General features: G+C 38.2%; 1 protein-coding gene across 3 annotated transcripts in view; it reads right to left on the reverse strand.

Annotated features, from left to right (window-relative positions):
• Positions 1-12,278, reverse strand: part of LOC123864756 — a 28,687-nt gene that overhangs the window by 13,290 nt on the left and 3,119 nt on the right. For all 3 annotated transcript variants that reach the window (XM_045905392.1, XM_045905394.1, XM_045905393.1), the window contains 13 exons: positions 11,680-11,912; positions 10,328-10,412; positions 6,959-7,139; positions 6,105-6,275; positions 5,328-5,503; positions 5,017-5,127; positions 4,814-4,938; positions 4,644-4,736; positions 3,035-4,566; positions 2,278-2,555; positions 1,596-1,760; positions 826-951; positions 541-685 (listed from right to left, as the gene is read on the reverse strand). In XM_045905392.1, coding sequence (XP_045761348.1) covers positions 541-685; positions 826-951; positions 1,596-1,760; positions 2,278-2,555; positions 3,035-4,566; positions 4,644-4,736; positions 4,814-4,938; positions 5,017-5,127; positions 5,328-5,503; positions 6,105-6,275; positions 6,959-7,139; positions 10,328-10,412; positions 11,680-11,912 — 3,421 coding nt within the window. The remainder of the gene's footprint in view (positions 1-540; positions 686-825; positions 952-1,595; positions 1,761-2,277; positions 2,556-3,034; positions 4,567-4,643; positions 4,737-4,813; positions 4,939-5,016; positions 5,128-5,327; positions 5,504-6,104; positions 6,276-6,958; positions 7,140-10,327; positions 10,413-11,679; positions 11,913-12,278) is intronic.

Genomic DNA, 12,278 nt, shown 5'->3' on the forward strand with positions numbered 1-12,278 from the left:
ATCGCGACAATCAACTTGGCCACACTTGAACGATTAATGTATATTATGCCAATTGAATTGGAGTTAATATCGTCTAACGCCAAATGGCATTGTGGATGCCGTTGTATGTTGATCGTGGCTGCATCTACGTTTAACGGGAAACGCTGTTGAACATCGCGTTGCTGGGCGTTAGATCGGCCGGTGATCGCAACCAGTCAAGTGCGAGTTAGACTGGTACACGCAAGGGTTCCGTACCATGGCACAAGAAATAGCATTTTTTGTTCCCACGGGTAGCCCACCACGTGTACTCGTGACCGCAGAGACCGCGGTCGAGCCAAATAAGTTAAAGACGGACAGCGCCATCCATGATAGTAAACATATTATTTCAACGAACATTTTCTAATATTTATTTTGTGATGTTCAAATTTTTTTATTTGTCCATGCAGACACCATACTTTTCATACCGAAAAATCAAAGAGCTCCCACGGGATTTTCAAAAACCCAAAATTTCACACAGTAGGGAGTCAGTTTTTTAACGACAAAATCATAAGTAAAGCTCACCATGCGTATGCTTTAATTCGTTGATCTCTTGCTGGTGCTTCCACTTGACCTGCTCGAGTTGCGTCTTCAGTATCGTCGCTTGCGACAGCGGGTTATCTATTTTCTCCAGCGAGTCTTCTAACAATGTTCTGAAGAAATCCGCTAACTGCATAACAAACAAGAGCTTTTGTTGTTTTCGTGCAAAGGCGGCGTTACTGCTATAGTAATCTCTTACAGGAAACCGTATTTATTACAATTTTTATAATTAAATTGAAAGAAATAGCCACAATATCGTGTTTTTCTCACCTTGACAGCGTTCCGGCTGAGTTTGGCAGTGAGCGGCCCTGCGGTTGAAGGTACCGGCAGTGTGGTCGGGGGCGCGCTCGGATCGAAGGGGTTTACTAATGGCGGCCGCTGCTGCAGGCGAGGCAACTGAGACAGAACATCGATTTCAAAGGCATGTCTTGAAGATGGTTAATCTTGTGGCGGCGCAAAATGCTTGCGACAAACAACATACAGCACGCATCGGCAAACACGACAGAGTCCTTTTTATATAGTCTTTGGCTCGCCTACCAATAGCATCGAACGGCAAGCATTGGCTAATTTAAAATTCAAGTCTTAAAGATGGTTAAAACTTACATCTAATTCAAATGCAAGATGGTTTTTCACAGAAACTTGCTTGTTCTCATTCCGTCGAAATCAGTAATTGATTTTTCGGTTACATAAACATATTTGATAGCATATTATGGCATGACAATTGAATTTTAACTCATCAATTTGAAAAAAAAAAAACAATGAGATCCTGATGATACATATTATTAAAAACCTCATCCTGACTATTACGAACTTGAACGGCAATTCATTTATAGTCTTAGGCTGAGATCTATAGAGTGGACTTTGACTTTACTCAGACTTAAGACATTGTTAAAACGAGACACCAATTTACCGCTGGCATAAATCTGTCTCGTTTTAACTGAAACTTAAGTCTAAGTAAAAGTCAAAGTGCACTCTATAGATTTCAACCTTAGAAAAGTGAACTTATTGTATAGAATTATCAACAAAAAGGCATGACTAACCTCTGCAGGAGTAGTGTCACCATTATTACTGTTACTATTATTCTTATTGTTGTTAGGTAATATTTGCGTAGAGGGAAGTAAAGCGAGCGGGTTGGGCGGAGCCATAGGAATGAATGGTGGGCTTCGGTCAGGTAACCCATTGACGACTGGCGGGGAGGCTGTACCCTGGAACACAAACCATACGTTGGATACCAGTACGCGTTACTTTGTGGAAGCTTATGATGTATATGTACGCAAAAGATCGAAATGGCGATCGGGGTATGAGGCGGGAGGACGCCTCACACAACTGCACATTACCCGCGCTTAACCTCACCGGGTTAGCGATTGCCATCTCGACCTGTCGCGTACTACAGGGACTTATGATTATTTAATTAAAAATTTCAAGTAATTTTTTGTTCATTTTGAAACACCAACCAATCACAAACGAAACTATGTTTTCTAATTGAATTTCGAATATTTTTGAGAACATTTTCGAATTGAAATTTCGAATGTTTTTGTAAACATTATTGTGATTGGTTGGTGTCTCAAAATGGTTAACGCCCACTGGGATTATTGTCTATCATTTGTATGGGATTACGTAACAGAGAGAATGCTATACTAATTTCTTTTCGCGGATGGAGTTAAGGTGCGTAGTACTACATAGAGGTGGTTGCTGGATGATACAAATACAAACTTTACTTACATCACCTCCAACTGACATCATAGGTTGTAGGCTGAAAGTCCACTGTCCATTCATCGACGTGATCAAAGGCACGGTGTGCACCGTAGTGGGGATTTGCCCAACGGTGGGCACTTGACACACTTGGCCAAAGGTGGGCATCTGTCCAACGGAGGGCACGCATATAGCGTTGTTATGAGAGTTGGTCGCGATTGTGCTTGTAGGCTTCGGCGTGGCGATCGCTAGGGATGGCGTCATTGGTACAGATACAAGCGGCGTTGTTTGGGTGTTGACTACATTGACTGAAAATAAAATGATTAAGTTAACTAGCTGTCCCGCCCGGCTTCGCTTGAGTGGAATTTTGAAAATCAGTGGCCAGATAGAATTTCCAAAAATCCTGAAACTACTTTATTTAAAAATGTAAATACTAATTTTTATCTATATCAAGAGAGTTAGAGCGAACTTTTTTTAATGAAAAATAGCGAGCAAACGAGCAGGCGGGTCACCTGATGTTAAGTGATTAACGCCGCCCATGAACATATTTGCAGTACCAGAGGAACCGTTAATGCGTTGCCGGCTTTTCAGGAATTTGTTGGTCCGCTCCATGTTGTGATCTAGTGGGAACATTGCCGAAGAGAGTTGATTCTACAGTTTGCATGATGACTGGTAATGGGTGAGGCAGTGATGTCTTACGAACAGTGAGAAAGGATTTTATATGCTATGTTATATGAACGTAACATATCTATGGTATAATATCATTGAATAAAATAAAAAAAATTACCCATACTAGTAGGTGCTTGAGGTCTAACGGTCTGCGTGGTAACACTACCGTTGACAGTAATGGGACGTGTCGGCCTCTGTATCGGCGCGTGCGTCGTCGGCGGTTGTATAGGGATATACACCATGGTATTCTTTCCATTCAACTCAGATCGACCATCGGTTGCATCTTTTCTCGGCGTAGGGAAAGTTTTTCTCGCTCTTATTCGGACTTCAGTGGTCTTCGTTACACCTTTTTGACTCAGAGGTGCAACGATAACTTTGTTGATTCTCACATCGCGTAAGCTCGCGGATGTGACCGGATTGACCGGCTGCAATTGGACGGATCTCATTAAATCCATTTTTTCGACTTGCCGATCTGCGTCGTCGAAATCTATTGGTTCAGACTTGACCTCTATTTCAACAGTATCATTTGGTTTTTCTGGGGGTGCTGGCGGTGACGTCATCCTAGCAAACGACCGAACACCGACCCTCCCCACTAGTGGTTTGTCAGTCTCATTTCTCAACTTCTGCAGCTTGTCCACAGCTTCTTTCATATTTCGAACGTTATCTGTGCTTGTTGGCGTGAACACATTTAACGCGCAATGCGCAGATACCGTCACTTCTACTGTCTTTGGCGTTGTGGTTGTTTTAGTAGTCGTGGTCGTACTTTGCGCGGATGTGGACAGACTTCGAACTCTACTTATTGTTGGAAGCCCTGTAAAGCTTTTCTTAGCGGTCTCACGAGCTATCACAGCCAAGCTTGTATCATCATCGAAATGCAATCGATCTTTTGCAGGTTTTGTACTGCTTGTAACATTAGTATTAGATTTATTCGCTTTTTCAATGGGCTTCTCTGCTTCACTTTCTTTATCCTTAGATGGAATGATTGTTTCTTTAACATTATCATTAGTATTATCATTAGATACAGTATCTTTATCACTATTCTTTTCGGCAGTTTTTTCTCCTTTTCCAACTTGGCTGCTGTTAAGCGATCGATTTCTTGACTTACTTCGCTTTCGTGATTTGGATATTGATTCATCTTGCTTTTCCTTTTCAATTGGAGATGGTTTATCTGGTTTCACGGGTTTTTGTTTAGGCGTCGTTTTTTCTTCTTTTTCTTTTGGTGTGCTGGTTTTAATTGGTTTGATTTTTGGGGTTGTCTTAACCGGTGTTGACGTATCAACTTGTGTCTTTTCAACTTTTTTAGATGGAACTTCTTTATCTATTTCCTTGACAATCGTGGGTGTTGTTGGAACTTCCTTTTCATTGACTTTATTATTTGCCTTTTCAACTGTTTTTTCATTTTTGTTATTGTTGGATATCGTCGTTTCTGATATTGTTGTTGTTACTTCTGTCTTTTTGCTATTTTCTTGTGTACTTTCAGCTTTCTTATCATCTTTCACTTTTTCGTTTTCAACTTTTTTCCTTTTCTCGCTAGAGCTGGTATTGATGATTGTTATGACAGCCTCTTCGAGACCCGATCGACGACGTTTTCTTGTAGACTCTCTCTCTTTATTCTGTACACTCTGATCGTCAATTTCCATTGGAGTATTTCTGTAAAACAGTAACAATAGTTGATTTATATATTTACGCTCAGCTTTCTAGGCATAACTATATTAATTACAACTTACTTTTCAATAGAAACGTCATCTTTCTCTCTAGCGATCGCAGTCCCATCGGCCATTTTTCGGGGTGTTTTCGCTTCTTCGCTTTCACTAGCATCACTAAAACCGACAAAAATATAAGACAACTGATTCAAATATCATCAACATTACCATATAAATAATATTTATCATCTTACCCTTCATACATGGAATTTTTCGAACTCTTCGAATTCGATCGACTTTTATCTTTTACGACATTTGGTGATGAAGTGGTTGGCTTTTCTTTAACTAGTGCACTTACTTCTCCATCGAAGGCTGGGATCTAAAGAATGATAAAGAATTATAAGAACTATAAATCGAAAAAAAAAACAATTATAATTCAATCATCAATTTATTTTACCATCATTTTGAGCTGTTCAGTTAATTTGGTTGGATCGAATGGTGTCTTGAAAGCTGGATAAACGAATTTTCCATATTTTCGCGATATGTTGCGAATGTGATCCTCCGCCTCCTAAAATAAAGAAAAAATTAATATAATCATATGTGATGTACATTGTACGCGGTACAAGAAATCCGCTTCTTGTACTAATGAGTAAAGGCAACGCGCCGCAATTTAAGTTCTTCTACACTTCTACACTACATGATGGTATAATTGAAGTTTTTTTTTATCTTTCTGAGATAATCTCGACATAACGATGGCCTAGTACCTACCTGCATGCTTTCCAAAATATCCATACGTTTGGCTTTAAAATTATTCGGATCCTTCTGGCAATATAGGAAGCAGTCTCTCGCGGGCACCCACGCTCGGTCGTGAGCGCCGAAGAACCTCACGTCGACCAGCCCCTGGCTGTTCACGGACATGCCTTTCGCTGGCCAGTATGGGAAACCTGCAAAACAAATTTAATTTTACCAAGCTTTTCCGTATTGTAAATGCGAAAGTGTCTGTCTGCTAGCTTTTCACTGCCCATATATTGAACCGAAGTAAGATACAAATAATACATGAATTTTGAGAACTCATTCGCCATTTTAGCTCTATGTGTTACATGTCATGTCAAAAGTACGGTTCACCTTTTAGAACATTAAGGACTAAAGTCGTACTTTTAACATGACAGTTGACACACAGAGCTAAAATGGCGAGTATTTTAAAAACTTTAACCCACGCGATTTCGAAAAATCAAAGAATTAACACGGGATTTTTAAAAATTCTAAATTTACGCGTATGAACGCGAGCATAATATAGTTTAACATAATCCCAAAATGTTTTTATACGCTCATGCGGCTTAAGTTGAAAAGATAGGACGTCAAACGAGGGTGCGGGATACCCTTTAGGAACTGAGACCCTTTAGGAACGGGAGTGGCCTTAATACGTCTATGGATATGATGTTGTTCCTAAAAGGCTTCCAAGGTCAAGCGGCTTGGCGGCAGGAACGTAAGTTTGTTTTGCTCGCTCAAGAAACTTGATACGACCGTCAAGCCTTTATAACTTACCTTTAAGTTTAGCCCACAGCAGTATATGAGGCGTGGTGCATACATCGGTGAACCACGTCAGACGTCGCGCGTGAGCCGCCGCGTAGCACTCCGGACAAGCCTCTATTTCACCCATCTCCGCTCGACATGAGCGTACCAACGCGCGGGCCCCGCCCGTTAGCTTGGATTGCACTGGAAATAACAAAAAATATCTCTAAGGGACTGCAAAGTTGCAATTGGGATGCAGTTTGAGTGACACAACTGTATCGCGACTGCTGCTTTTTAATCCGGAAAAGCTTTTTTTTAATTCACAGACTAGCGCTAGGCTGCAATCAGACCTACTGGCAAGTAATGATGAAGCCTAAGATGGAACGCGCTTGCCTAGAAGATGCCTGTTCATTCTTGACTTGAAAGTACCCATGTTAAATTGGAGGACAAAACTGATCCTGGAAGGCGTTCTATATCCAAGGGGTTCGAATTAAAAGCGAGGAGGCAAATCTACTTATTTTCTACTACTACTACTTTATTTAATTTCGACTACGTACGGGTGCAGACCTTGACGATGCCTTACGATAGTAGAAAGGTGAAGGACAAACCAGGACAAAAAGTTTTTTGCCACATTCTCCGAAATATACCATGTAGAATAAACGGTAGACAGGAAATTTTGCGCCAATTTTCCAAACTTTGAAGCTTAGAATTGATTAACGTTTCGTCGTTAAATCACAGAGTCCCCCACGAGATTTTTACATACCTTAATCCATGCGAACAAAGTCGCGAGCAACAACTAGTAGGGAATAAAGAGGATTTAGATTTTTACCGAGCCAAGCCGCTAGCGTTCACTAGTCCTACAATTAATCTGTATAAAAGTAACATACATGTGTTAAATATGATGCTGTTGTGGAGAATCCACTGCGCGTCGGCTAGAAACGCCTCGGTGCTGCCGTACTTGAGTTGTGATAAGTTCTTCTTCATCAAGGAGAGGTCCATCGGATGAACGACGTACTTGTCGTAGTCCGGGAAGGCTGTTCTGTCCACGGGATTCATGAATGGCTCCACCTGAAAGAGTACAAGATAATTTTAAAACACAAAATTATTGAAAAATCTTCCAATGTTAAGGATTATTTGAGTCATAAGAAAGCTTGGGAAGAAGTTGCTTTTACAGCTTCAAAAGTTCTAATAAGTTTTAAGAAACGTTGTAATATGGTGGTAGTAACAAAAATACACAGCTGAGTTTGTTATGAGCTTCTTCTCAGTCTAGGGCGCCTTAGGAACCCTCATAGCTTTACTTTTAAGTTAACGTAATTATCACCGTTATATTATTATCTTCCGCAACGCGACCACAACCTGTGGGTGAGCTCACTCTCATACTACACCTCTTCTGGTCATTAGTGTATGCTCTATATATACATTGATGAATCACCCACTACGCAGGTACAAGGCCAATGGCCTTTTAATGCTCAAGTTGTAAGTTTTAATTTCAAAAAGGATTTTTTCAAATCATCAACGTATTTTAATTATTAAACTTCAATAATCAAAGCTTTCGCACATAATTGTCCTGTTACGAGTTTGGATAGAGTAAAAATTTATAAGACTAGTACATGCTAAATAAAATGTGTTTTAAATGGAAATTTTCTATTAGTTCATATGTTAGTGTATCTGTAATCAAGAAAGACTAAACGCCTGCAGTCGTGCGTTTTAATTTATATGGATTTACAAAGCAACGCGGCCGCAGCGCTGCCTCCGTGCGGTTTTTGCGGCAAAGAAGGCGCCTTAAGATGTGTTAATAGAAAATTCCTTAGTAGATAAGATATAAGCTTAAGTAAAAGTAAAAACTACTTATTAGTCAAAAATTAGGCTAGATCGTAGTTCGATTATTAAGTAGCACATTGACAGTAATAAGAAATTACCCTTTCCGTACGGAACCCTAAAAAGAAATGTTAGTGCGTCTGTGTGTCTCTCTTACTGTGGTTGCGAACAGGTGATTACTGGTTAGTCAACTTTTTGTTTCCACGCTGTATCAAAGTGCAGTGCACATGCGCTGACCATCCCCTCCACTGTCACGCAGGGGTTTATACATGCAGGTCGATTCCGAAAAAACTGCATCAATCTTTTTTTTTAAGAATATTAGCCATGCTAATCATGACTAGTACTCCCCGTTCCCCTCCAATTAAGAGCAAAACTTGTGCCAGGAGTGAGTACGACAATAGTGCAATGGGTGGGGTTTGAACCGCCGACCTTCGGAATCCAGTCTTCTCAACCGTTGAGCTATCGAGGCTCTGTATATTGGTTGAAATTACGTTTTCTTTGCTGCAACAATGCATTTTAGCGTTTCGGCCAATCAGAGGTGATTGCGATCGTCACACTGTAGCTGTCAAACTACCGCGATAGCCCCTGACTGCCTATTTTTAACCGCCGACGCAAGCAGAGGGGTGTTATAACTTTAACGTGTGTATCTGTCTGTGGCATCGTAGCTCCCAAACGGATGAACCGATTTTGATTTAGATTTTTTGTTTGGAAAATGACTTAATCGAAAGTGTTCTTAGCTATAATTCAAGAAAATCTATTCAGCCGTTCGAAGATTCGAACTTTCGTACTCTTTTGTAGTTGATGCAGGGATATGAGCAATATTACAATTTGAAAAAACATGATAACCTTGACCTGGTGCTGCAGCATCACTTGAAATCTGCAAGATAATATGTACTGCGGACGAAGTCGCGAGCAAAAGCTAGTATTTTCATAACATGAAGAAAAGAAACAAAGAAATTGAGGAATGTTTAGAAACCAAATGTTTGTAGTATGGAGATTTTTTATGCTTTATTAATTTTACAGCATTAGTTTCATCAAAATCTCTTTCGCTCTTTTTATCATAGTGTATTTGTATTCAATAGTATAATTTTTTGATAAGGTATTCTAGTAGGTAAGTAAGACATCATATTTGCTCAGTTATATTATCATTCGAAAATTTATTTTGCTTTGAGTGTAATGGGTACAGACGCGGTACCCACACATACTCGCATTGTAAACGAGATAATTCGATAGTTCCTATATTATGCTTATAGGCAGGCATGACAAATAGCGAGGCCCGGGCTGAGAAATGCAGAACTAGCATAACACACCGTTCTACGTGAATCGTTTATTATTAGCACAGAACGAGACGGCGATAGCGACGCGTCCGTATCGATTATTCCGCGTGAGAAAGGGAGGGGAGATGTCGGTCCCTGCCACTGCTTACAGATAAGTAGCAAGGTCATTTCACCTAACCGACCGACGCGTTTGCAACTTGCGTTTCGTATCGCATACTTTTGTCTTTAGCACGTATTATGCGATTTGTTACATTGTTACATTTAACATCTGGTGAAAGTATATAATTTATAGATTCTTTCGCTTCGCCGCTGTGCGTTATGTACGATTAAAAGATGTAGTTATATTGTATTTTGATCATTTTAGTTTTGTAAACCAAATTAATTTAGAATTGAAAATGAATTAATGAGAAATTCATTCATTCTTTTAGAATGGAAAAGCAATAAAAAATAGTAAAAGAATGAAACTATTTAATTTATTAACTACCATAATGTAGGTTATGTAGGTATGACGTACTCAATAGGCGGAGCGTTGTTTTAATAATATAACGACGGGCGGCCATTTTGTCATGACAAGAAAAGCAAGATGACAACTTTTAGGTCATAATTTTATCATAACAGTTATTACTTATTACTACATCTTTAGTGTTATACATATAACTGCATTACCTAATACTCATAAAAACGAACTATTAAAATTATACTTAGGTACACAACAATATAGGTACTACAAATATAATATAGGGCCTATCAATTTTTTTATTTTATGAAAAAAATATGATAGGCTAGACAGAGGTATGATCTTTTTTTTCACTAAAATAAGTCATCTATTTTCATAAACTGTACCTATTTGAAGGATTTTGTCAGTCTGTGACATAACCTTCAAAGAAGTTTATTTACAAAGTACAATCATAGATATATTACAATGAATAGGTTTCATACTTTTGCCAAGTTTACAAAACTAAAGTGGAAACACTAAAAGTAGGTACATAACCTACTTATTTTTGAATTTATATGATACTTTAATAAAAGTTACTGTCACTGTATAGTGTATATGACACTGAATGTTATAAATAACAAAAACACTATAATATAATAATAACTAGTACAAAATAATAAATAAGTTTAACTTAAAAAAATAAGTGTTTGAAATATTATATTTACCCCGTTAAGGTCCACCATCCGATCCCAAGCGTACTGCAGCAGCTCACACAGCCGGGGATGGTTGAGCTTCTTCATAGCGAGAGATCTGGAAGCAAGAGTTAGGCCAAATGGATCATCTGGATGATATACTATAGTCTTCAGTATATGTCGGACGTCTCTGTTTCCTGCCATGTATATCCTAAATACCTTCAAAGCAAGAGAGAATAGCAATCTTCTAGGCAACCACACTCTTATAATTGCTTTTTAATACGCATGATTGTCATCAAGCGCAAGCCTATAAGAAAAAGCTGATTATTCTGGAAAAGCTGCATTAATCATTATTACAATCTCAAAAATGTTGCAATTGGCTTGATTTAAGGTATTTTTTGTTGTAGCAATACATTGTAACCAATAGTGAACAAGTATAGGTCAATCGATTGTGATCGTCACACAGTACCTGTCAAACTACAGGGCAGGGTTCGCGTTTAATGGCCCTCAAAATCTTGAAAAATCCTTTAGTGAATTCCTAATTTATCCTCAGTACATACGAAAATTGAAGAGTGAAATCATGGATCATTTTTGTGCAAATAAAGAAAAAATTCGGACTCGCTTCGCTCGTGTTCACACTTCATTATTAATAATGTCCTTCAGAGGTCAAATCCACGTTGTTTATTATCACAGATTTAAACTCTTGCAGAGGAAAAACAACAGGAAACGGAGCCCTCGCGTCCGCCGTTGTCTAGAGGTCAAAAACTACTGGTTTCACTCTGTAGATAATTCAAATCATAACTATGACAAGATTCTTGGAGCCTGATAAAATATGACTAGGGTATTCCTGACTACAGCACACATTCCAGATATCAAAAAAAAATATGATGAAGAAACAATTTGAAATGTAGAAGAGATAATACACATAACAAAATAATCTTCAATCCTGTAAGGGGAGAGCCCTGATGCCTATAACACAAGTGTACAACTTATTTTAGGCATCAGTGGTTTAACCTAATTCTTGTTGTAATTAAACAAAAAAAAAAAAAAAAAGAGAATAAAGAAGATTCCACAACTTTTATCTATTAAAAAGCACATTATGTATTTTCATTTATTTAAGGTAGGAAGGAAGGGCAGCATCTTCTTATTTTAAGTAATTTTGAGAACCCATTAACTAAATTTTTAACTAGAAATGGTAATGAATAGACTGACAAGTTCTATATTCCTACTGATGGTTTTGACTAAATATAATCACAGAATAATATAATAGTACTATATGGTATAATTTAGTCATGGTTTACTTTTACTTAGACATCAGCCATCTGAAAACTCAAAGTTAATACCTTACTTTTTATAGTGAGTTAACATTGTGTATGAAAACTTACTGAGTCTCTGAAGATTCAGCGTGCAACACATTCATACATTCCGTACAGATCCAGCCCTTAACAGTCATTGTTCTATTACGCTCTGTCCCTGTCAGACACTTGTAGTGGAAGGACCTCGGGCACACAGTGCATTGCAATGGAGGATGGCCCTTATCGTTAGCAGCTTGCTCCACAGTCCAGTGGCATCGCCAACAGTACAAGTCTGAACGCAGCCTTCTATTTTGTTCTTCAGTCTATGGATTATAAAAATAAACAGAAAAAAGATTATGAAAGGATTAAATACAGGGAATAAATAGTAAAAAATTAAACATTAATTACTTTAAACATTGCAAACCAATATGCTTTCAATATTTTATACATTTTTAATTTTTTTAATTTTCAATATGTCAAATAAAGAGCCATTTGCAAAATAACAAATGAATATTGATTTTTATTTTTTAAATGTAGAAAAAGGCTACTTATGTTTGTAGTGGTCTGGCTATATTTGATACTACAACATTCATATTTAGGTAATTGTAGCTAGCAATACTGGCTAAAAACCATAGAAGTGTAAAAAAATCCCATTCAAACATTTTCCACATGTAACCTAACAATGTGGC

Source organism: Maniola jurtina, chromosome 4 (assembly GCF_905333055.1).
Source record: "Maniola jurtina chromosome 4, ilManJurt1.1, whole genome shotgun sequence".
Lineage (NCBI taxonomy): Eukaryota > Metazoa > Arthropoda > Insecta > Lepidoptera > Nymphalidae > Maniola > Maniola jurtina.